The sequence below is a fragment of the Sceloporus occidentalis genome, unplaced genomic scaffold (assembly GCF_023333645.1).
Source record: "Sceloporus occidentalis isolate IW3139 unplaced genomic scaffold, rSceOcc1.0.p SCAF_169, whole genome shotgun sequence".
Lineage (NCBI taxonomy): Eukaryota > Metazoa > Chordata > Lepidosauria > Squamata > Phrynosomatidae > Sceloporus > Sceloporus occidentalis.
In genome coordinates, this window is record NW_028317149.1 from 1,804,439 (window position 1) to 1,827,703 (window position 23,265).

General features: G+C 37.1%; 1 protein-coding gene across 1 annotated transcript in view; it reads right to left on the reverse strand.

Annotated features, from left to right (window-relative positions):
• LOC149279396 (transcription factor E2-alpha-like) overlaps positions 1–7,697 on the reverse strand; it is a 30,606-nt gene extending 22,909 nt beyond the window's left edge. The window contains exons 1-3 of the mRNA XM_089501247.1: positions 7,626–7,697; positions 2,183–2,255; positions 752–754 (exon numbers count right to left, since the gene is read on the reverse strand). Of these exons, the coding sequence (XP_089357373.1) occupies positions 752–754; positions 2,183–2,255; positions 7,626–7,697 (148 nt within the window). The remainder of the gene's footprint in view (positions 1–751; positions 755–2,182; positions 2,256–7,625) is intronic.
• Between the last annotated feature and the right edge of the window lie 15,568 nt (positions 7,698–23,265).

The window sequence follows — 23,265 nt, forward strand, 5'->3', positions numbered from 1 at the left end:
TAAGATCCGATATAAATATATTTAGAGACACGTTCAGGTCCTCACATAAGGTAAACACTAAATAGGGCATTACAAACATCACCTTTTCACCGTGCGTTACAAACACACCATACTTCTCTCCCACCCACACATCGCACTCTCAAAAATGTTCAACTATTTGTTAAACGGTTTGGTTCAATGTTGCAAAGTGCCTAAATACGTAAAAATGAGACTGACAAACCCAAAACACATACATACATGCATACATCTAACTTGGATCCATAGTGTTTTGTGTATGTTATCTGAAAGGGTTGCCTAGGCTTCTTAACCTTCTGAAGAAATGGGAGAAGTAGATGCAAAAATGTTCAGAAGATACTATTGCCTTAACACAAAGTGTCTTGTATCACTACGTGGCCTTGTCTTGTATGATAGTATACCTAAGTTGTCAGTGAATATGCGTGCAATGGTGTACAACATGTGAATAACCACTGTGTCTCGCTTTCACCGTCAGCCAGTGGAAAAAAAAAGTTTTGGTCTGTTGCAAATCCACAGTGGAGGGTGGTTAAGTTGTGATATAAATGTATAGGTAAGGTTAACTCCTTCATGGTATTGTATACAGTCACATACATGTGAATGCATTACTTTTTATATATTTCACTTTTTTTTTGCCGAGAGTTTCAGACATTAGAATAGATACCTACGCTCTGTCTCCTCCAGACATGGAGCTACCCAACGGTAGGCAGCGTGCTACCGCCAATCAGTTTGACACCACTTGCTGATTTATTACTGAGCCTAATGATTACTTTTTGTTATCCTTTAATAGTGAACCTGTAAAATACTGTCCAGATTAGCCAACACATACATACAGATATATACTAAACACAGCTGACTCTGTAAACACGTTAGTCCACATCACCCCTAAGGGGATCCATTTCTTTCCGCAACTGAAAGCTGCAAATCTACCACCTCAACAAATGAAACAGAAATGTTCAAAGGCTCTTCTGAGAGTGGTGGGTGTAAACTTCATTTGAAAATGAAGTTAATTTACAGGAACCGAATAAAACAAGTGTTTTGACAGCTTTTCCATTAAAAGGGAACACTATGTATTTACTTGAGACGGTTCCATATTATTTTTGATAAATATTATATTCAGACGCCTTCATCCATGATGTCGCCATATATGCCTAAGGAGCAAAGAAGATGTTGTCCTCAAGCACACCTCCCTCTTCAGTTATATATATATATATATATATATATATACATATATATATATATACATATACACACACATACACACACACACAATAATATCACATTCACAAACATGTTCAACACCCCACAATTGTGTAGGTCGGAAACTTAACACAGAAAACAATTAACCAATCCAGCACGAGGCTATGCAATATTCATTAGATCAGAACAGGACTGCAAGATGTAAATCGCATCTGTCAGCACCAATATGCCCATTACTTTCCCGTGGTGTAGACGTTAGAAGACTAAAGACCAGGAAGAAGGTTTTCTGAAAGGTTCTTAATATTACCAGCATGAGGTACACATAAAACACCTTTTTCGTTCACAACAGGCCAGGTGCCCTATCATATCTCCTTACCAGTCTTCCCTACAATGATGCCAACCTCCTTATCCACTGACCATTATAAAAACAGCACATAAGAACCATTCAGCCCATATTTCCTCATTTAAAGACTCAAACTTTCATCAGTCTTCTTCCTATCCCACTTCTCTCATTTAAGTAATATTCCTTAGATTACACAAAAGCATCTGAACCTCTTGTTTTAAATGCAGCCGTTACTTTGAAAATCTTTTGTAGCATTTGTCTATGTCACACTATATTGTGAGTGACGCAGAAAAGCGTCTAATAGAGTAACAAATTACTACCTGCGATAACATGTGGCATCATTTTGTAGCAAAACACGGAAGTAATGTAATTTTTAGTCTCTCTACACAGTGTCTTAATTTTAAGAAAGGGCTTACATACAAGTGTCTGACATATTGTCCCCAACATTCACTGTGGACCAAAACGCTGATGTATAAGAATATATACCAATAGAGGTGCTGGCAGAAAAACATTACACTTGGGCTTTAATAGGACCACTTTTTTTGTTTTTGTTTTACACAACCACCATTGCCAGAAGAGAACAATTATATCAGCATTGAGTGAACAAATGAATGATGATGTCTTTACCTGATCCTCCAAACTGAGTGCTGGCCAGAGTTGTTGGCCTGGTCTTTCCATTAGCCACAGGCAAAGGGAACATCTGGAAAACACAAGGGAAGAGGATAGGTCAAAATAAGAGGTTAAATGACATATAATAAAAACACAAATGTGACAATGCATTTCCGTAGCATTCTCCTTTTCTAAATAAAGGACAAAAAAAAAATAGAATAAAAAGATCATTCAGTGTTTTATTATTACACTATAAACTTCAGGTTTTTGGCTTTCCAGTCTTCAAACTTTATACAATTTCCCCCATTATGTTTCACATCTGCAGAAATAACAAAGCGGGAAGTCCCTAAAAAAAAAAATGTTTTCTGCATGGGCATAAAATATATAGTGTACTGTGTACAGTAGCATTGAAAAGAAGGGGGGGGGGACACCTTGTGAAGGGCCCTTCATTCCAATAAACTATCTGTAGACCGCCATTGTTGCCGCTCATGTGATATTTGGGGTGACTGCTCAAACACCACACTAAGCGGACTCTTTACGGCAATGCAAGTCTCTTCCTCCATTAGTCTTTCATTAGTCAGTGCATCCAGCTGCGTAATTAAGACGGATCCATTCTATTGTTTACTGCAGGCAGGGTGTTTGTCTAGGAGATCTGGCCAATATACCAGAGCTAGAACACATACAAACAGCTAGTACGCAGCTGTCTGAAACCAGTATATTATACAAAACTAGAACGGAGTTATAAAAAAAATAAAAAAAAATAACGTACAGTATTTTAAATGTGATTATCGTTGTTAAAAAAAAAAAAAAAAAAAAAAAAAAAAAAGTAGGCGTTCCCCTTTACTGGGGAGTAATGAGAATCATCTCACCCAGATAACAGTTGTCGTCACTGCACCCAGTAGTATGCATATAAGCAAAACGATATCCAATAAACATCAGATACTAATTGCTAAAACATTGTTAAATTGTGCACACATTCCATTCTAATCTTCAATTCACAATATTTAAGGCCAAACACAATGGAATGACGAGGTAGTCTTTGCGCAAAGGAAAACAAAATGTATTTCTTTAAACTTAAACATATCCCTGTTGCTCCATCAATCCTATAATCACTCACATGAAGGCATCCTAAAAATACCTCAGCTAAAATGCCTCCTTTCTCTAATCTCTTAATATAATCCTTATTTAGCTGTATTTTATGGCCATGCGTGTTTAAATTAAGTATAAACCCAGCAATTGTAATGCAAGACAAACACACACACACACACACATACACAAAAATATAAATAAAATTAGGCATTATTTGCCCCATTGTCATGTTAGTTATGAAGTATTTTTAGTTTTTCAGTAGAGAGGGGATTTAAAAAAAACAAAACAAAAACCCATAGGTTTGTAGCCGAAAGATGGGAGCAGATGTTGAGATTCCTCATTCCTTTCTGCTCTCTATGAATGGAGAATGTGTGTGAGGACACTTGGGAGATGGCTAGCTCTGCTGGGAGGGATCGAAAAGATGAATGACCTTAATACCATAGCAGCCAGAGGGAACTTAGCTTTGGAAACAGTTTAGCAAAACCAACTTAGCTACTAAAGTGCAGCCAAGAAGCGAGCCAAAACTAAACACCATAGCAGAATAAATAAAATATGTAGATTGCGTGTCCCGTTTATCAATGCACATTACCCAAAGCATCAACCATTATATATATATATATATACACACACACACACACACACACACACACATATATAGAATGAATAAAAGTAGTATTATTATTAAAGTAAAAAAAATAAAATAAAATGAGGTAATCAAAAATATTTAAGAAAACATTGCAATAAAATAACAGAACCCACGGCAGTGAAGATATGCAAAGCCGTGTAAAGGTAATTTTAGTGAATTCAGTTTTGAAATATAGTTACGAAGCGGCAAAAAACGTAAAGGGTTGAGTAGATAGAGCTACAGAATATGAAAGGGACACTCCAGTCGTCATAGGAACTTTAATGTATATAATAGCCGAGTGGTCCTAGTTGCAAACCCCCCCACCCCCATATGCATTTGCCCCTTCCCCCAGCTATTTGCTGTGCAGGAGATGTGGGTTTTTTTGTTTTTTCTTTAAAAGGGAGGAAGAATGCATATTTAGGTACTTGAAAAGTATGTTAATATGCACTCTTTGTTGAATATTTTGGTTTAAAAACGGTTTGCAGGATAGAAATGATCAGGAAAGACGGAGGGATCTCAATATGTACAGCTGAGAGGAAAAGAGAGGGGAGATGTGATAGAAACATGGAAATACGTAAAGCGATTTAGCCGAGTGTGGTAGAACAAGTGGCCATAGTCTAAAACTGGAGAGTCAGAGGCTTCAACGTAATGCAAGTAAACTTTATTTTACAGAGAAGGTGGTGGATAAACGGAACAGCCTCACATGGGAAGTGGTAGAGGCTGATACAGGGAGGGAATTGAAACATGCTGGGGACAGACATAAAGCTATCCTGAATCTAAGACAAGATGAAGGACTTATTACGGTCTGAATATTACATCAGGAAAAACCGGCAGACTAAATGGGCAGAATGGTTCTTATTGGCCGTCAAATTTTGCAATGTAATTTGCAGCTTTTTCTTAGAACAAAAACGTGCAGCCCTTTATATTTTTCAACATGTCACTTAGGCATTTTAACAAACACAGCATTGTAGTTCCCAAAAAAGTAGTCATAAAACAGCAGTACTTTACGGAGAGATGGTAGGTACATAGAATGGCCTCCCAGCAGAAGTGGTAAAGGCTAATACAGCGAGGGAATGTATACATGCATTGGATAGGAAACCAAGACTAGATCAAGGACTGATTATGGTCAGAGCCTTTGAAATCAGGAAAAATGGCAAGACTATATAGGCAAAATGTTTTTGTTTCTAAGAAGTAGTTTACTGAGTAATGAACATTGAAGTATACAAGTAAAATATCCCTAATACAGGGGTTTGATCACTACTATTTACCAAATAAAGGTCGGAGCCTTAATAGAAGAATAAAAGTGACAAATCATTGTAGGTCCAATTATAACCCGGCTGATATACAGTACAAAAAAAGCATGATGGCCAAAATAATCACCCACAATACCAACGCCAACCTACCACATTCAATAAAAGGCTAGCAGAGGTAAACCAATGGGAGGCTGACAAGTAGAACAGATAGCAATATTTTGTTATAAAAAAATATAGCTGTTTCTGTATGTCATCTTATTATGTTATATACTATTTGTTATGTCCTGTCTACTCTTTGTACAGCGCTGCGGAATCTGATGGCGCTATATAAACAATAACTTTCCCACCATCAGCTATAAGAAGTGAGAATTTTCGCTTTCGAGCACGCTGTGATATAGATTTCTAGGGGACATTACCAAGTGAATAGTATTCATTTTTCATTGAATTACTGTAAAACCTGCCACCCGCCCACTCAACAGACCCCATAGTGGGATTTAATTCTCATAGTAGGAAGAGTTAAAGGGTCTTTTTTAAGAAACACAGAAAAAATAAAAAAAAAAGTTTGCTTGTGACACACACACACACACACACACACACACACACACACACACACACACACACACACACACCAAACCTTAATTAAGCATTCGGACTAAACAATGCGCTCAGGTAACTGAAGTGACCCCCCATTATTGTGCAAACAGTAGCTTCCTTCAGCAGGGGGAAAGAAGAGGGCGTTAGGACAGGGGAGGAGGCAGGTGGGGGATCCTCCATTTCCTTTTTAGTTGCGTAGGAGGAGAAGTCTCTGTGCTCATTAACCCTGGGAAACCCCTGTCTTATTTGTCATTAAGCAGCACAGAGGTGACAAGATTGACTCTAAATGGCCAATACTATCCCAAACCCCCTTTTAAAGAGAGGTGCCAGCCAGGATGTGAAAGCAGAGGGCAGGGTTCCCACTTCACTCCTTGCCTGCTGTGATATAACACTTGGATGCAGCCTCTGCTTTTCCACCTGTGAAAGATCTCAATGCATTTAACATACGCAAAAGGGAGGGGAGGGGGGCAAACAAAAACAGAGATTATTAGATATATTATTTTTTTTCACCGTTTCAACAGTTTCTGTTTTCAATGTTTGTACCAATTTTCTTTACTAAGATTCTATGTCGCAAAGGCGTAAAAATTATAAAAAAAATCGAGTCAACGTATTATGTGTATATATATATATATATATATATATATATATATATATATATATATATATATATATATATATATATATATATATATATATGTGATTATTGTTTAAAGTATAAAAAGGTTTATTACCATAGCAACCAATGAGCCTGCTAATTATACCGTTCCATAGGTTGCTATGGTCAGGGCCAGACTGGTGATGACTTAATGGTCCGGGCAATGGCTGGAGTGGCAACATGGATAAGTATGCAGCCATTCCAGGCCCCGCTGGACAAACGGCGAGTCCAGAATTGGCTATGGTGATACCAGCTTCAAAATTTCTGCACCAAAATCATTTCTTACACATAGCCTCCAATGAAGCAGCAGTGACACATTGTACATTGCTGTGGAATACGATCAATTTAAAAAAAAAAAAAAAGCACAATCTCTGAACGAACAAATGAGTAACCTACAACCTTTTGTCAACAAAACAACTTCCATCAGCCGAAAAAACAGCTGCCTATACCTCCTTCACATGGCAGACAGGAAATTATACCCAAGAATTGCGCTTTTACAATAAACGGTCACAGAAGAAAAAAAATGAAATCTATGCCAAAGGTTTTGGGATCCAAATCACATATCAGCCATGCAATACACTTTAGTGTTCGAAGAAAAAAAATATATTAAAAAAACTGCATACAGATTTCCTTCAGTAAAACTTCAAGCAAGGATTCCAAATATTTTCATAAAATGTGGTTATTAAAAAAAAAAAAAAACCAAAAAAAACCATCCCACACGTGACTAAAGCCATAAAGACTGAAACAAGGCAGAAAAGGACAATGACGAGAAACCGAATCTCAAAAGCAAACCAAAGTTTCAAGAGGGTGGCTGAAATATTTTTCATGCAAATAGCCTGCTCGGTTATAAAAACATATATTCAAACGCGGCGAACGTTAAGGTTTTTCTTTCTACGTTTTTTTTTTTTTTAATCGACGGCTCTGTAACACCTGACTTACAAGTATTTTTGTTTTCAGACACACCTTGTCGTTTTGTGATGCCACTGCACGGTACAACTGTCACCGACAATAGGCATCGCCACCCAAGTAGAGAAGAGGTGAAAAGAAAAAAAAAAAAAAAGGAAAAAACGTACAAGTTGTGAAGTATATAGCACGTTGTACCAAGGAGCTCTCCATTTTTTGATAGAACAATTTTTATAGTGCAGTTGAAGCAAATAAATATATTTTACATAAAATGTATCATAATTAGTCGCGGCCCCGTTAAAGTGAAGGCATAAGAGGAAGCAAACAGTTAATGAAGCTTACCATGCTGAAATCCAGAAGGTCACTTAATTCCTTGTCTGTGCCTGCAGCCGTCATTCTTTGCTGTGGATTCATTCTCCTCCAGATTTAAAGATGGCTACCCTATATTGAAACAGATCATGAGTTTCAGGGGAAAAAAAAAAAAACAAAAACATAGAAAGATACCAGTAAGAATAAAGAAAATGGGTAACCCCTACAGTGTTCAGCTTGCAAACTACATCGCTTTATCAAAGGCATTTGCTCCCCCCCCCCCAGTTAAGACCTCTCTATGCATCCATCATGAGAGGTGAGCTCAGAAAATAAATATGTAAGTAAAAAAAAAAAAAAGTCACTATTACTCCAGTTGGTTTTATATCTCTTAAAAGGAGGGCATGATGGTTTTTCTCCTCTTCACACTATTGTGCGTGGATATCCCTGCTTGTGCGCAGGAATCTCAATAAAAAATTAATCAAACTACTTCTATTCTGGCAAGGATACACAGAATTCCTGGCCTGTTTGTGGCCCTCGAGGACTGCGGTTGTGTACACCTGTCCTATCCTTTACTGTAACGTTGTTTGTTCTTCGTGACTTTGAAGAACATTGTTTCTTCTAATAAGATCCATTAGCGAGAGATCAAAATAGCATCCGTCGCAAAGGAAAGAGGGAAGGAAAAACAGAGAAAGGGGTAGCCGATACAAAAGGAGGATATAAAGAAATCCCCAAGGAAGATAAAAAGAAGAAATCAAAGATCTAGATACAGAGCCGAGATAAGCCGAGCTCCATATATTAAGCCAGATGTATGTCGTCTGCACAAGCCTAACCCCAACATACAAAGTGTCTATTCATGACCAACGCTGCATTATTGGCTAACGTCCAAATACAGCACTTAATAATAATAATAATAATAATAATAAATACAAAAAAAACCCAACACATAACACATGCCCTCTTGGTCAAACCTTATTTCTACTAGGTGCTCGTTTGTCACTGGAAAATAACCACCTAGTTACCAACGCGTTCCACATAGAATAATATACGTATAATAAACACAAGTTTCCTAATATGAACCCATCTACTCCTAATCAAGTTACTTAGATTTCCAATCCCCCTTGATGCTTTAATATATACAAGCAATGCATTGATCCTGGGGCAACTTATAATACACAATTGAGGCTTTCCTTAAATATTCTTCTGCCCCTACATAGATTTTAAAATATTGGTCATTGCTTGAGAGAGAGAGTATGACACGTACAATATTTACGAAAGAGAACTGCATAAACCTTATACAACTCAGGTGTCTCTTGCACCTTAAAGACACCCAAAAATCATCAGTCCCATTCAACGAGCATATTTCTGACAACAAGGCCATCCTTCGTTTAAGATACCGAGGAAGTGCCCATCTTTTGGAAAAGAATAAGCATGTGTAATATATTGTTCTAACAATAGGTTCAAACTGCAAATGCAACAAATCGGTGTAAGGGTTAATTAGAGCTAATATTTGCTCTCACTGTATCATTCCGAACATTACAGATTATTACCCCGACCATCAGTGGTCTTTTTCTCCGGTTATGAGCGGGTGCTCACTTGGAAATGTAATCGAAAAGCAATTCCTAACAACTGCTAGATGTTTCAGCGTTTGCAGACAGCATTGTCACATCAAGAATGCATAGATTTACAATAGACAATGGCATCTATTCACTTAAGAGGGAGCTTCCCCATCACTATGCATTAACAAGGGTAAATTAAAGTGAGCTTTTTCTGCAAGACTGTCTGCTGGTCCTGCTTAATTCAAAGGGTATGTGCAAGATTTCTTTATAAAAAAAAACCAAAACAAAACAAAACAAAAAAAAAAAAAAACAACTACCCAGTTAACTATACATTATGCAAGGCCATATAGTTCTAGCAACTTCCCAGTTTAGAGAATAGTTTCCACTATTACTTATATATTTTTCACATCCAAAATGTACATCTGATCTTATAATGCTTTATGACACCTACACAGGCCAACATTATTACAGGCTGTAAATATCTATGTATCTATCTCTATATTATACTATGTTCATGGGTTACTAGTTTGGGTTTTTTTTTTACTCTTTTTTTTTTTTTTTTAAATTATTTTTAAATTAATAGACCAGATTATTGCTAATAATAATTCAGAGCTGTAGCAATGTATAAAATTGTGCATTACATATAGTTAAGTTAATTCAAATGAACAAACTGTAGTGTATGCCGAGTAGACTGCTGTTGGCCATGAAAGCTGATCTAGAAACCTGTCGTTTACCATTGTAAATTTAGACAACATATTGTCAACAAGCGAACACAATATACACAACTGCAGATTTTAATATACACACACACACACATATATATATATATACACACACATATATAAACACATACATACACACGCTTACACTTTACGTAAAAGAACGGCCCAGCTAGAAAAAAAATATCCATTTAACCAGAAACAGAGTATCTCTACGGCAACATGTTTTAACTATTTGGTAGCTAGAGACATGTCCAATCAACAAATAGTTAAATTACACAACCAGTAATGTCTTTGAAGTTTTTTTTTTTCTTTCAAGATTTTAAATCATTCACAGAAGTTTGTCGTTTTTCCTCTCTGCTGAATGCTTGGGTCCCTCTTCTACCCAGTTAACACATAGCAGATGTTTCTGTAGCTCAGAGAAAGACTCTACCCCCCTCCCCTTTCCCCACCACCTCCCTCTCATCCCTCCCCTCCTTCAACAAACTGAGCCTGCCAAACTCACTCAGGAAGAACCAATTCCTTATGGACAAAAGGTTCTCATCCACCATTACATCCCTACCATGCTTCCCCCGTCCAGCACTACCCTTGCCACAAAGAAAATACAGTGAATTACAAGAGTGTTTTAAAACACATACCATATATAATAAAGACGCACAAACTAAATATATAGATGGATATAAATTAAACGCTCAAGAACACATTTTAATTTTTTTTCCCACAAAAATATTGTGCATAAAAAAAAACGCATTTTGGGCCTTAGAAAAAAAATCATAAAAATAAAAAAAAAATTGCAAATATAATGATTGATCTTTTTCTGAGCATTTTTATTCTCCTTGACTATGATTAAAGATTCGTTTTTAAAAAAAAAATTAAAAATACACATGCTGTAAGGAAAGTTCTGACAACACAAGGGATGGGAAAAGACAAAAGCAATAAGAGAATTTTAGGAAATATGAAACATAATTCCGATTATAAATATTTGTATAAAATGACCACATATATTATTGGTAGTTTGAAGAAAGACAAAAAAATACAAAACAAGGGGGAAAAACAACTTATTAGAAGAGTCACCAAAATCTTTGTAAACAAAAGAGAAGTTACTGTAGCCTCTTTGGGGGAAAACGTTACAAAATGTAACATTCAGAGAAACTAGAATAAAAGGCTTCATTATTGAAAAATATAACAGCTCAGATTAATAGGGTTATCAATAGAGGGGGGGGAAATGGATTCAACCTTCTGGGCAGAAAATCTATCAGTCTAATATTAATGAGACATTGAGTGCTTTGAAAGCCCTGGACATACAATGTCTGTTCCACATACATAGGCTTTGGAAGCATTGATCAATAATATAAAACTCCTGGAGATGTGAGTTGTCAAAGTAAGACGTACACAAGTATATCTATACAAACAACAGACAAACACATAGTTTAAAGGGAATAAAAAAAAAAAATCTGTACACATTTACCTCTTTAGAAAGTCAAAATCCAGGAGGATCGCATGGAGCTGGGGAGGAATTACTAACCTCCAAAAAAGAAGCAGAGGAAGACTATCCCAGAGCTGTAAGGAAGAGGAGCAGAACTGGTGTTGTGGGATTTAGAGGGGATCTCATGTGCCCCCCACCTGACTTGTAGATAACTAAGGGGGGTGCAGATGTCTATTCCTTGTCTGAGAATCAGCAAGTGTAACTAGTTCCAGTGCTACAATGTAACGAGTGAGAGAGGGGGAGGGGAGACTAGGAAATCCACACCTCCCCCTCTATACAGCTCACCCGCCCCTTTACCCCCCTCTTCTCACCCCCCTCTGTTTCCAACCCTCCTTCTACAACATAACACAAATACCCGTATGTGGCCCAGAGGCACTCAAATATGCCTTTCATTTTTAACTGGGGCTTCTTTATTTTACTTGCCTGCTTCTCTGTCTCCTCCAATTTCTCCCGACCCACTCATGCACAAACAACACTATCCCATTTAAAGAGATAGTGCCAACAATTTTTTTTTTTTTTTTTTTTAAACTGACAATTTACCGCTTATATAAACCGGAAAGATACGTAAAATACGTCTACGGCTCTTGCAAATTAATTTTAGCGCTATAAGCCAGATAACTGTAAAAAGAAAAGGAAGGCGTTTATTACCTGCAGCCATATCACGGGCTGCTCCCATGATACTGCATTTTCTACAATCCAAATAGCAGGTCTCGGTTTACAATCTGCAGTTCGGTAGGAAGCGCCTAAAGCTTGAGTGACACCATGACGTCATAAGATACACCCCCCTCCTCCTATCTTAGATGGTGTCCTCGGTGCCGGATGTTAGTTACACTAGACACGTTTCCAGGGGCCCCAACCTCTGGGGGTCCCTGGTGCTTTAATGGATAAAACACTACTGTATTATAGTGCTTTGTTATATAATAAAATAAAATAAAAAAGGAAGCCACCTACTGGTCAAATTGGATTACTGCAGCTAATGGAGCCTCAGTGGGGAAAGGGGGGCTGTGGGGGGGATTTGCAAAAGCCATGTGGTTCCTGCTTCTCAATGGGGAGCTGTGCTAAGTAACATAGTACATATTACCTTTGTTTACCTGTCTTTCATTGCAGATATATCCTATCTCGGTTGCAGGACTTAATGGGATCAAACGGACACGAGCCGTTCTTTCCCTTTGACCACTTTCGTTTTGTGAGGCTCTAATTCAATGATTTTCTAACGCCATGCGCTATTTCCTAACACACCGCAGTTTGGTAGCCGACTAACGCGTGTCTTTTCGCCGGCATACCTGGGAACTTTCTAAATCAGCTGACCCTTATTACACTTTAATAGCCCATGGTGAAAACTCTATGTATTGGCTCGACAAATGTGCTGCCCAAATGGCTCTAATACCTGTCTTCACGGAAACCGTGACTTGTCATTATTTACAGACAATTTAGTCACCTGCCTTCAAGCAGGGACATCAGCCATAATATACTGGAAGCAAAAGCACAAATTAGGAGTCTTATATATAATCACAGCGCTGTAGAATAGGAAGGAGTTAGCTCCTGCCTGTGTGACCCTGAGAATCTGCCCTTTCACCCTGAGACCCAGGTGTGCTCATAGGTCTGCAGTTTGTTTTTTTCTAGTATTTTTCTCTATAGGTAAAATAAATGTAGACAAACATGTTGGAAATGTGCCCAGAAGCAGGCTTTAATCTAGCTCTTGATTTACATTATCTATCAATATATAGCTATGTATAGATACTGTATATACACATATGTATAAGTCTGGCGGCACTAATGAAAGCAAGGGACAGGTACTACTTGTAGGCCGGTAATACCAAAAGTAGTTATTATTGCCTTTCCTAATAAATACTTTTTTTTATGCAATAATGTGGCCTATATTTATGGTCTCATAAAGCTTGACTTTTTCTAGATAAGCTCATACACATAAAACACAAGAGATTTACCCACACTGTGTGGAATACCCCCCCCCAAAAAAAACCAACCAACAACACAGGAAATGCATCACAAAACATAACTGAAAAATACTAGGTCATACAATGGTTCCCAGGAAAAAGGAAAAAAGGTTAATGTAATACACCGCATTATTTTATGTAGAAAAAAAGAGAAGAAGATTTTATATTATAATAGTATTTAGCTCTTTTTAAGGAACCAAATATGTAAAAATATTTAATTGAAAGCAAATATAGACAATGTTCAGATTAAATATCTAGTATGTGTCACACTAAAGGAGTGGTCATGGCATGTATCCATACCCCAGCAATGGTGGCACCATGTCAATCACTTTGATCTTAACTGCAATAAATACCCACCTAAAGATTCCTAAACAAAAAATCAGAAGGTAAAAGGCAAACATGATACCACTGCTTCTGAGAGGAGGAGACTACTTTGACTACTCCATCAGGATGAAACATTTTTATATATACACTATGCAATGTGTTTCCGTTTGGCTTAAACAGAAGACTTTTATGTGATTGATTTCTTCGGCATTCCTTAAATATTTTTTATATGTTTTATTTGTTTCTCTCTTACATTGTCATATCTAATGCTGTGAAGCATTGGTTTATTTTCATGTTTTTCTTTTTAGCTGGAGATTTTCTATCTCACGTATATATGGCATGTGAGTTACAATTTAATTCAATGTTGTTGACATGGTATCACCGCTCACAGAATGCAGATACATGTCTTGACTACTAATTAAGCAAAAACATGCCAGATATTTAACCTGAAAGTGCCTCTGTTTGACTTTTATGAAATCATTGTTCCTTAAAGGGTTAGTTTAATGTCCCTAACACCCCCATTAGAGATAAAAAATAGAGCTCCTAACCTAGAAGTTGCAGCCCTGTTACTGCAGCTGCCCTCCTACTCTGCGGCATGATATTTTTTGCCATTCGAAGCACCCAGTGAGTGGCAGTAAAGTGCTCCCATTGAAATCAGCGGGAGCCTTTGGTGCGCATGCGTTCAAGGGTCCCCTGCCCTGTAGCGCTTGGGGTGGGGGAGGGGCAAATCTATATGAATGCATTTGCAAAAGAAACACAACAATTTTAAAAGGGACTACACAGCTATCATAAAGTCGTGCTTTATGTGGTAGGGTTGAGTTTTCTGCAGAGTATGCTTCTGTTTGTTAATATATATATATATATATCCTATTGATAAGTGTGTGTGTGTGTGTGTATGTGTATGTATGTGTATTTTGTATACATATGTAGAGTATGTAGCAAGGCATTAAACCTACTTGTAATGGAAGTTAATGTTTTAACTATGAAGGCAAAATGACCCATTTCTTTTGCAAAACACAGAAAACCTCTTAGAACATTCACACAGTGGTTCCTGAACAACAGATGGCTTGTACCAGCATGTGTTGTCCATAAAGTGCCGCAAACATTCCTTGGAAATAAAGCCATATAGTATTATTATTATTGTTGTTGTTATTTGTTTTATTATTAATTTTTTGTGTTATAAGTATTATTATTGTTGTTGTTTTTTTATTTGTATTTAGGGATTACAATTACTGGGATGACTACAGATAAAATGGCACCATTAGCATGACATTTCAGCAAATAGTTGGGACCCCACTTCTAACCAATGGTGCACCCGGCAGTGACATTAGTATACAAATTACTACTTGATGCCCGGTCTGAAAGTTACTACCCAGGCCCCTTAGAGCTATATGAATTTTGTATACTCTTGCATAATATTTTGTTTCATTTTGGGGTATTTATTGCTTTATATTTTGGAGATATTGGTTTTTATACACACTTGTTTTTATGGCATACATATAACTTAAGAAATTGGTATTGTCTACTAAAAGGGTTATCATTTGGATGATAGCAACATTATATATATCATTATTATATGCGATTTTGCTTGCCAAGGCTGTCGTCTGTGATTTATCTAGCCCTGGGTTCTGCGCAGTAATCTCATGTACACTTAAATCAGTAGCGGGCAATGATGCGTAAGCATGCCTTCCACAGTGCCACATTGGCATTAGCCAAAACCAACTAGCTAAGTGGAGTTGAATGTCTCGTGTTGCCAAGTTCACTATACAAGAAGAGAAGATGTAGCTATGGATAATGATTGCGCAACTCTGGAGAAACCACTGAATATAATCCACATCCCTTTTTGTGAATAAACACCAATGTCAATGAACATGAAGGGCTACACAATTGGAAATCTATAATAAAAAAAAAAAGCACACTACCTTTCCACAATAAATTCTCTGAAGGTTGTACATCCCTTTGTACTCGGATAGGGACGGATTTCTTTGCCTTTCAGTTATTTTTTTGTTATTTTCACTCTTCCGTATTGTAACAGCGCAACAGAATCTCCTGACTACAACTATTTGGGGTTAGACGTGCAGTAACCACTAATTTGGTGGTGGGGTTTACCACCCATGTTACACAAGCAGGTTTTTAAATGCATTTGAGTATTTACAGACTTTGTGTCAAGGTGGCATAACCATAAATCCGGTTGCTGTTGGCTGGCTCTGTGCTGCCTCTGGATATTTTAATTTAGGGATTGGATTTAAATAAATAAATGGAGAACAATAGGAAAATAAAACAATTAGCTTGGCTAATTACCATTGTAAAGGATTTTGTGCTAATCTGGGGGATGATAAATCATATACCTGCCAGCTCTCAAACTTTATGTTTAGTCCTTAGTGACTGTCTCCCATTTTAAATATGTTTCCCTTTGAGGTGATGACTTATTTTCTTCATAATATTTGTTTAATGGGTGCAATTTGACAGTCATTTGTATGTTAATTACATTTAAGGTCGGTTTAGGATCTAGTCTTGTGTATTTCAGCTGCCATCACTAAATGTATATTTAAATATTATATTCTGTATATTATGCATGTTGCCATAAGGGTGCATTCCATTAAAACACTGGGATTGTGGTTTTTTTTTCTTTACTAACGTTATTAACTGAGTTGTATTTTATATTGTGTATTTTTTTATTTTTTTTTACATCTTGCTTAGCGTGATATGGTATTTTTTTTATGTTTATTGTAAAATGGCGTACCTTCCTTCCTATTAAACCTTTAAGTTAAAGTAAAAAATTTTTACAGTAAAATACTTTTTTTTTTACAACAGGGGGCTGTGAATAATCAATGCTTGCTTAGGGCCTTTTCCAGGGTTATCATATCATCTCTGGACACAAGATGCCTTTTGTAGTTACTTGCAAATCAGTCACATTGGAAATGTCTTGTCTTGTTTTAATTACAGAAGACATGAGATCAATGCTAAAACACAGTTGGGTGGACTCTTTAAAAAATTATCTTCCACCAGAGAAGAGAGTGGTTATTGGCAGGACAGGCCTGTATAAAACAAATTGCACCACCATAAAATAGTATATAAACATATGTGTTATCACGCACAGTTTTAGCATTCTCTGGCCCTGTTGTCCCCTCGGGTGGTGGGCTTTTGTGGTAATGTCTACTGAAATGTTTGTGAACGTGAAGTGAAAGTGCGAATACATGTTTAGGCTTTTGTTGCATCTTTAATTCTTACTTGTACTTATTGTATTTATTTACTACTATAAGTTGTCATGAGGTACAAAGTCCAGCTGTTCCTAATTTTAATTCTCGGTTAGCATTTTAAAAGATGGCCGACTCCCTGCATACATCGTGATTGGGTATAACTGTACGTCTATTTCCTGTAGGCACCATTTTACTCGGGCGGTTTAATTAATTAAAGGGACATGCCCGCCATCTTATGCATGTTCATGCTGAAAGGTCTATTTGGATTTACGATCCGGCAGAATTTCCCCACATGCGTTTGCCTCTTTCTCAGCACCCCAGGAATTTCCCGAGCAGGAGCTGTGTTGAGCCAACTCCATGTGCGGATTTGATTTCAATAAGAGGGCTTCCTTGATCCTAGAGCTGAAACTCTTCCTAAAGTCAGCACCTTATTTTTTCACTTTTAAGGAATGCATTTTAAAGTACTCATAAAGCACTTTAATATGCATTCTTTTGGTGAAACTGTCTGGGACATTAAACTGTCCCTATAAAACCGAAGGTTGAGCTCTCTCAAGGATGGCTCTTACACCAAGACTGGTGCATCCATGTACCCTAATAACATAAAAAACAACACTAACCTTTCATATTAACCCCTTAATGACAAAGCCCGTACATGTATGGGCTCAAAATGCATTGTTTTCAATGGGATTAGAGACCGCCCATTGTCCTTAAGGGGTTAACTATATAACTAATCAGTTTCTAACTCTTAAGAATAATTTTCATACACAGGATGTCAATGAGATGTAAACCACTTTAGAGTTCTTCGTGTAAAGTTTTGTATAACTTTTACTGCACACGTTGTCAAGGTTATGACTCAAATTTAGACCTCGTTTTCAATGTACAGATTCTGCAGTTGATGTGTTTAGAAGGAAACGTGGTAAGAAGGAACTAAACATGCGTTTAGGGGCTGGTTTCCTAAATTCTTTACTGTCCCTTAACTGGCATAATGAGATGTGATTGAGCAGTAGCGTTGTATCTATACAATTTAAAAGTTTAATATTTGCCATGAATGTATTATGTTCTGTAACAGCAAAGGATGACTGTTCTTCCATGTAATCTTTGATTTATTTATTGTATTCTGCTTCTCTAAAGACAAAGAAACCAGTCTCCCCATATCACCCTAAAAAGAAAAAAAATCCTATTCACAGAATAATTGGGGTTCCTAAACATGGAAGTGTGGCATTCTTACTCGATCTTTACTGACACACACACACACACACACAAACATACACTACAACATACTTAATTTATTTCAAATCATAAAACATTCATTGTTTCATGTACAGTAATGCTTTTTCTTTGGATTTCTTCTTATGTTTCCTTGTATGCTTTAAAATTAATATATTTGTTTAATTTCCTTGCTTTTTATATATCAGTGTCTTTCAAGCCCACCTAAAATTATAAGGAAAACGATAAACTTTTGTAGGATGTGAACTGCTGTTGTCAGAGTACACAAACTTTCCCCCCCCCTCCCCCTTCAGACACCCCGGGAGCAAGTTCAGCACCTGTCCCTCTCTGTCACAGGGGTAGTGACACTAATCTTGAGTCACAGAAACATGTGTGAGGGGTGGAGGGTGGCACTTTTTACACTTCGTGTTAACCCTATCAGCGCCAAAACATTCTGTGTACTGAACATAAACTGTCACTACTACAATCGTACACAGTACCTTAGTGAAAGGTTAAGTCTAACGTGGAGTATATAAAAGTGGCAGATTGTCTATTCGGCACGCTAGGCACATTCCTAGGGGCCCCAAGCTCTGGGGTCTTCTATGAGCTAATGGATTATCTGCCAGTGTACCACCAGTGGCTGCATAGTGGTAGCTGTGCTGCAGAGGGCTAAGGACCCAGACCTGCACTGGCCATCTGGCACACTGGGCAAATGGCCAGAGGGCTGCTGGCTGACAGCAACCCGTATTCACCTGCAGTGCGTGGCTTGCGGATGGATACGTCCATCCATACGCTGTGTACAAAAGTACAAAAACGTGGCGTGCATTCACACAAGTCGCTGGCCTTAAAATGCCGTGGCCACCATGTCATTCTCAATCTGGGCCAAAAGGGTCTCAATCTGTCCCTTAATAGGTTACCCATACAAGAATGATATAGAACTTAATATTATTGGAAATTAAGCAAATGATGGTTTGCTTCACTTCCTCATGTGTAATAAATTGTACTATCTTTTGTTGCAAGACATAGCGACTTTGTTTCTTTTCGCAGATATGTTTTTGGAGCTAATCACTGTAAGTGAACCTATATAGTGCTGGTTACATAGTAAAATATTAACCAAATATTATACATATTAAGCCCACCTTTTGTGAATACCACTTGGAGGAGCCATCTCAAATTCCTGTTTTCAGGGTTTCTATGATTTTGTCCCTCCAGCTTTTTGAAAGTTACCACTTTGTGAACACCTATTTATTCTGCCTACCTTTGTAGGAGTGGGCCGATATCATCTGGGCAAAAAAACAAGAATGAATGAATATAATATATAGTTTGTTTTAATAAATTCACTTTTGATATGTTAAAAACCTGTGATGGTGACAGTTCCCTTTTATTGAATTTGCAATTAATTATGTAATTTATGACTTTAAAGGGAAAGTCATATTAATCTCTTAATCATCCACTATTTAAAAGGACGCTCTAGTCACCATCTGCACTTGAGAGATTCCTTTAAACTTATGTGGTGTCCACCAAAACCCCCCCAATTTGACCTTTCCCCAACTGTGTAGGATATGTTTTCCACTGAACACTTCTCACATGTAGCATACTTACCTCACGTCAGCTCCAGCACTGACTCAGCTGGTCTTCCATGGAGGTCTTACTAGGCCAACATCCAATGTTCTCCCAGAGCTCTGGAGCTGCACCTTCTCCCTAAGAATTTTTTTATATATATTAAATGTACACAGTACTTTCACATGCATTCACTGTTTGCAATTAACAGATGTATGTGTTTGGAAAAAGACTTCACTCCTAACAGAACTCATACTATCTGTGGTCGCCAATTAATTATAGCTAACCATACTTTCTCAATGCAAAATGTCTTTTGTGCCTGCTCCCTTCCATACTGTAGTTCCCCAGAAAGCCACTTAACCTGAGGCATTATGCAAATAATTAAACTTTGGTAAAAATCTTTGATGTGTTCTTTGGTGGAGCAAAACAGAACAATTGATTGTTTCATAGAGCTAACCAGCAGTGGCTAATCACGTTTAAAGACTGTCCCCGAAGAATTTTGCATTGCAGAAAGTTAATAAAATATCCATATAGACTGATGACTTGTTGATTGTGTTGACAATCCAATGCATTACATTAATTACTTGTCACACTACATGGTTAGAAGCTGGTATATAATATATAAATATATAAAGCGTTCTTCGTGGTAAATAAATTACATAGTCCACAAAGCCAAAACAACAGCCAGGGATCTTTCTGAAAATTACAGTGCACTGGTTGTTGTTTTAAGTTGAAAATGTAAATAAATGTGATGAAGGTACTATCACTATTAAAAAGTCTTGAAAGCAGATCACTATTTGTTAATAATGACTCTTAGGAGTCTGTTATTAACGTCTAAGTGTCATTGAGTCAGAAGTTGAGTTGACCAAAGTGTCCAACTCAGCTATTTATTAACCCCAGAGTTGCTGACGAGTTCTAGTCTATTTAAAAAAGGCACATTGGAAAGCGATCCAATTTCTAAATGTCACATCTCCTGCATAGGAACAAGACTTATATTCCAAGTTCAAATTAAGAGATGGTTTTATGAGAGGAAACGTGAGATCTGCAGAAAGGGTGGCAAAATTAGAATAACTATTTAATTTCCTGCCCTTGTCTCCTACTTCTACTCTTAAAAAGGCTGTATAAAGTAATCATCACCAACTTAAAAGAGGAGCAATAACTTTGTGCTTAGTTTCATGGCAGAACTGTGATTCTGGCACCCTTCCCCCAACTTACTTTGCATACTTCCCAACATTTCAAATGGCCAAAGAGGAATTCTTTTGTGGTTTTTTTGGGGGGGGGGGGGGGTTGTCTAGGAGATGATAGGGGTAGGGCTTTTACCAAGACCTTTTAAGTGCCTTTATGACCTATTGACAAATATGTATGTAATTAGGTAGGTTGTTTACCACCAATTAAACATACATTTCTATGAACTTTATTGATACAGTCACACATGTTCTAAGCTACAATGTTGTGTGTTTGTAATAAACATGTATGTAATGTTTGTTGAAAAAAACCTCATAAATAATGACTTAATGATTTATTCATATGTTTCCTGTGTGTACTCACCTGACCATAATCCTCTGCTATTTGAGAAACTGGCTATTGCAACCTGGAAGCCTCTTGGACATTAGAAAATTTCGCACGTGAAACAATGTTAAACACAATCATGTATTTTTGCCCCCAAAAAATGCAAAATACATGTTTATTTGCGACAGTACTCTAGCTTTTGGTACTACGCTTCTGACAGCAGCTCACGATAGGTGAGGTACCACTAAGTGCCCAAAGTCAACTGTAGTGAACACATATAAACCACAATGGGAAAACAGTTTTCCTTCTCTTCTGCTTCAAGTACTAAAATAGACACATTGATAGGTACCCTACTGAAATATAGTATGACAATTACAGAACGGCTTCCCTTGTGGCAGAAAGAAAACTGCAGATCGAGCATAAACAGTTGGAGCAGATCGGCGGCTTCTTTAAGCCAAAGAAAGTAAAGTGAATATCCAATCATTGCCTTTAGGTCACACAACCGGCACATTGAGTACACAACCTAATATGGCTGCTATAAAACTGCCAGCATTCTGCTGACGGATCTATTGTGAGCTTGCTGGCATGCTGGTAAAAAGGTTGGCATACATACATATTGGCATACACATTTTCTTCCTATATTTTGTTTCTTTAGCAGAATTATTAAACTGAATTCTATATTGTACTGTCACCAACATATATCTAGGAGCAACAACTGTCTAAAATTATAAGTACCTACACTTTTATGTAAAGCGTGGACTTTACTTGTAGATTAATATGAAAGGGGATGCATATATATCAAACATATGCATTCACCTCTTATATAGTATACCCCCACCCCCTTCTAGATAGTAAGCCTTTCTTTGCAGGGTCCTCATCACCTTTCTTTCTGTAAATTCAAATTGTTATGTGATGTACTACTTGTTATATTCTTTTTACTCATTGTACAGTGCTGCAGAATATTATTATAATATGACCTGATTCGTGTGTGTTGGGTGCTTTAGTAATCCTTAATTCTGCAATCTGTTGTTATATAAAGAAGTTTATTAAAATAGTGTAAGCTGGCATTTTTAATAAGAATTACTTTTGTTTTGACATACAAGCAAGTTTAAATTGTATGATTCAAATGATACGGATATTGCAAACATAAGGCACAGACACATCTACCATAGATTTTTAGAAGGGATGGGACTGAGGAGAAAACCATAGCCTTCTCCCAGTGGATATTACGCTACAACTCTCTATGGTGCCACATATGTATTTCTAATGTATGCACAAAACTAGGAATTATATGAAAAGGGAAGAGTTGGAATTATATTGGGAGAATTAATAATTATCATTTGCTTCCTGTTGTCCTTCCTTGCTTATAGGTGTACATGCTTAGCTTATATTTTTTGTATCTATCCCTCTAATCTATTAAAAAAATGCATGAAGATAGAGCTGAACAGTGTATATAGTATATGATAGCTGTTTAGCAGAGCTCTCAATACCAGGGATTATATTGAGGAAAAACAAAGATTTCATCGATTTTTTATAACTCTACTTTAACGCAATGATGTCTTCTCAATAGCAGACTAACCAAAAGCAAAGGCCTTAAATGAAGTGAGAGGGAATTTAGTAATAAAAGATGGCATGCTCACAGACAGAGTTGAAGAATATGAAGAAGTCTCTTCAGACATGGTGGCTTTTGTGAATGACATGAAAGCATTACTAGAAGACCTCTGAATACATTGAATCATAACAAGACATGCAAGTATTGTGGGATAACTAAATCCAAGAACAAGGAAAGGTACAATTTTATCAACATGAGAGTACACAAATTACCAGTGAATTTTACAATATGCAATTGGTAGATTTTCTTTGAGAATATTTTGCGGCCTTATTAGGACTGGCAGACCAACCTGGAATTATACTATACTGATCAGACACGTTTCTAAAACATGCTAACATGATTTCTCAAAGGAAGTAATCATATGCAAATACTTTTTGTCCCACATTAACTTATTATGCAATAGGCTAGTCCAGGGGTAGGCAACCTTTTGGTAGTGGTGTGCCAAAGTAAAAACTTCAAGTCCCTTGGTGTGCCGGCAATAATTTCAAAGAGGAGCGAATGGTTGAGAAAGTAAATATTTAGAAAAAAATTTAACAAAAAGGAACA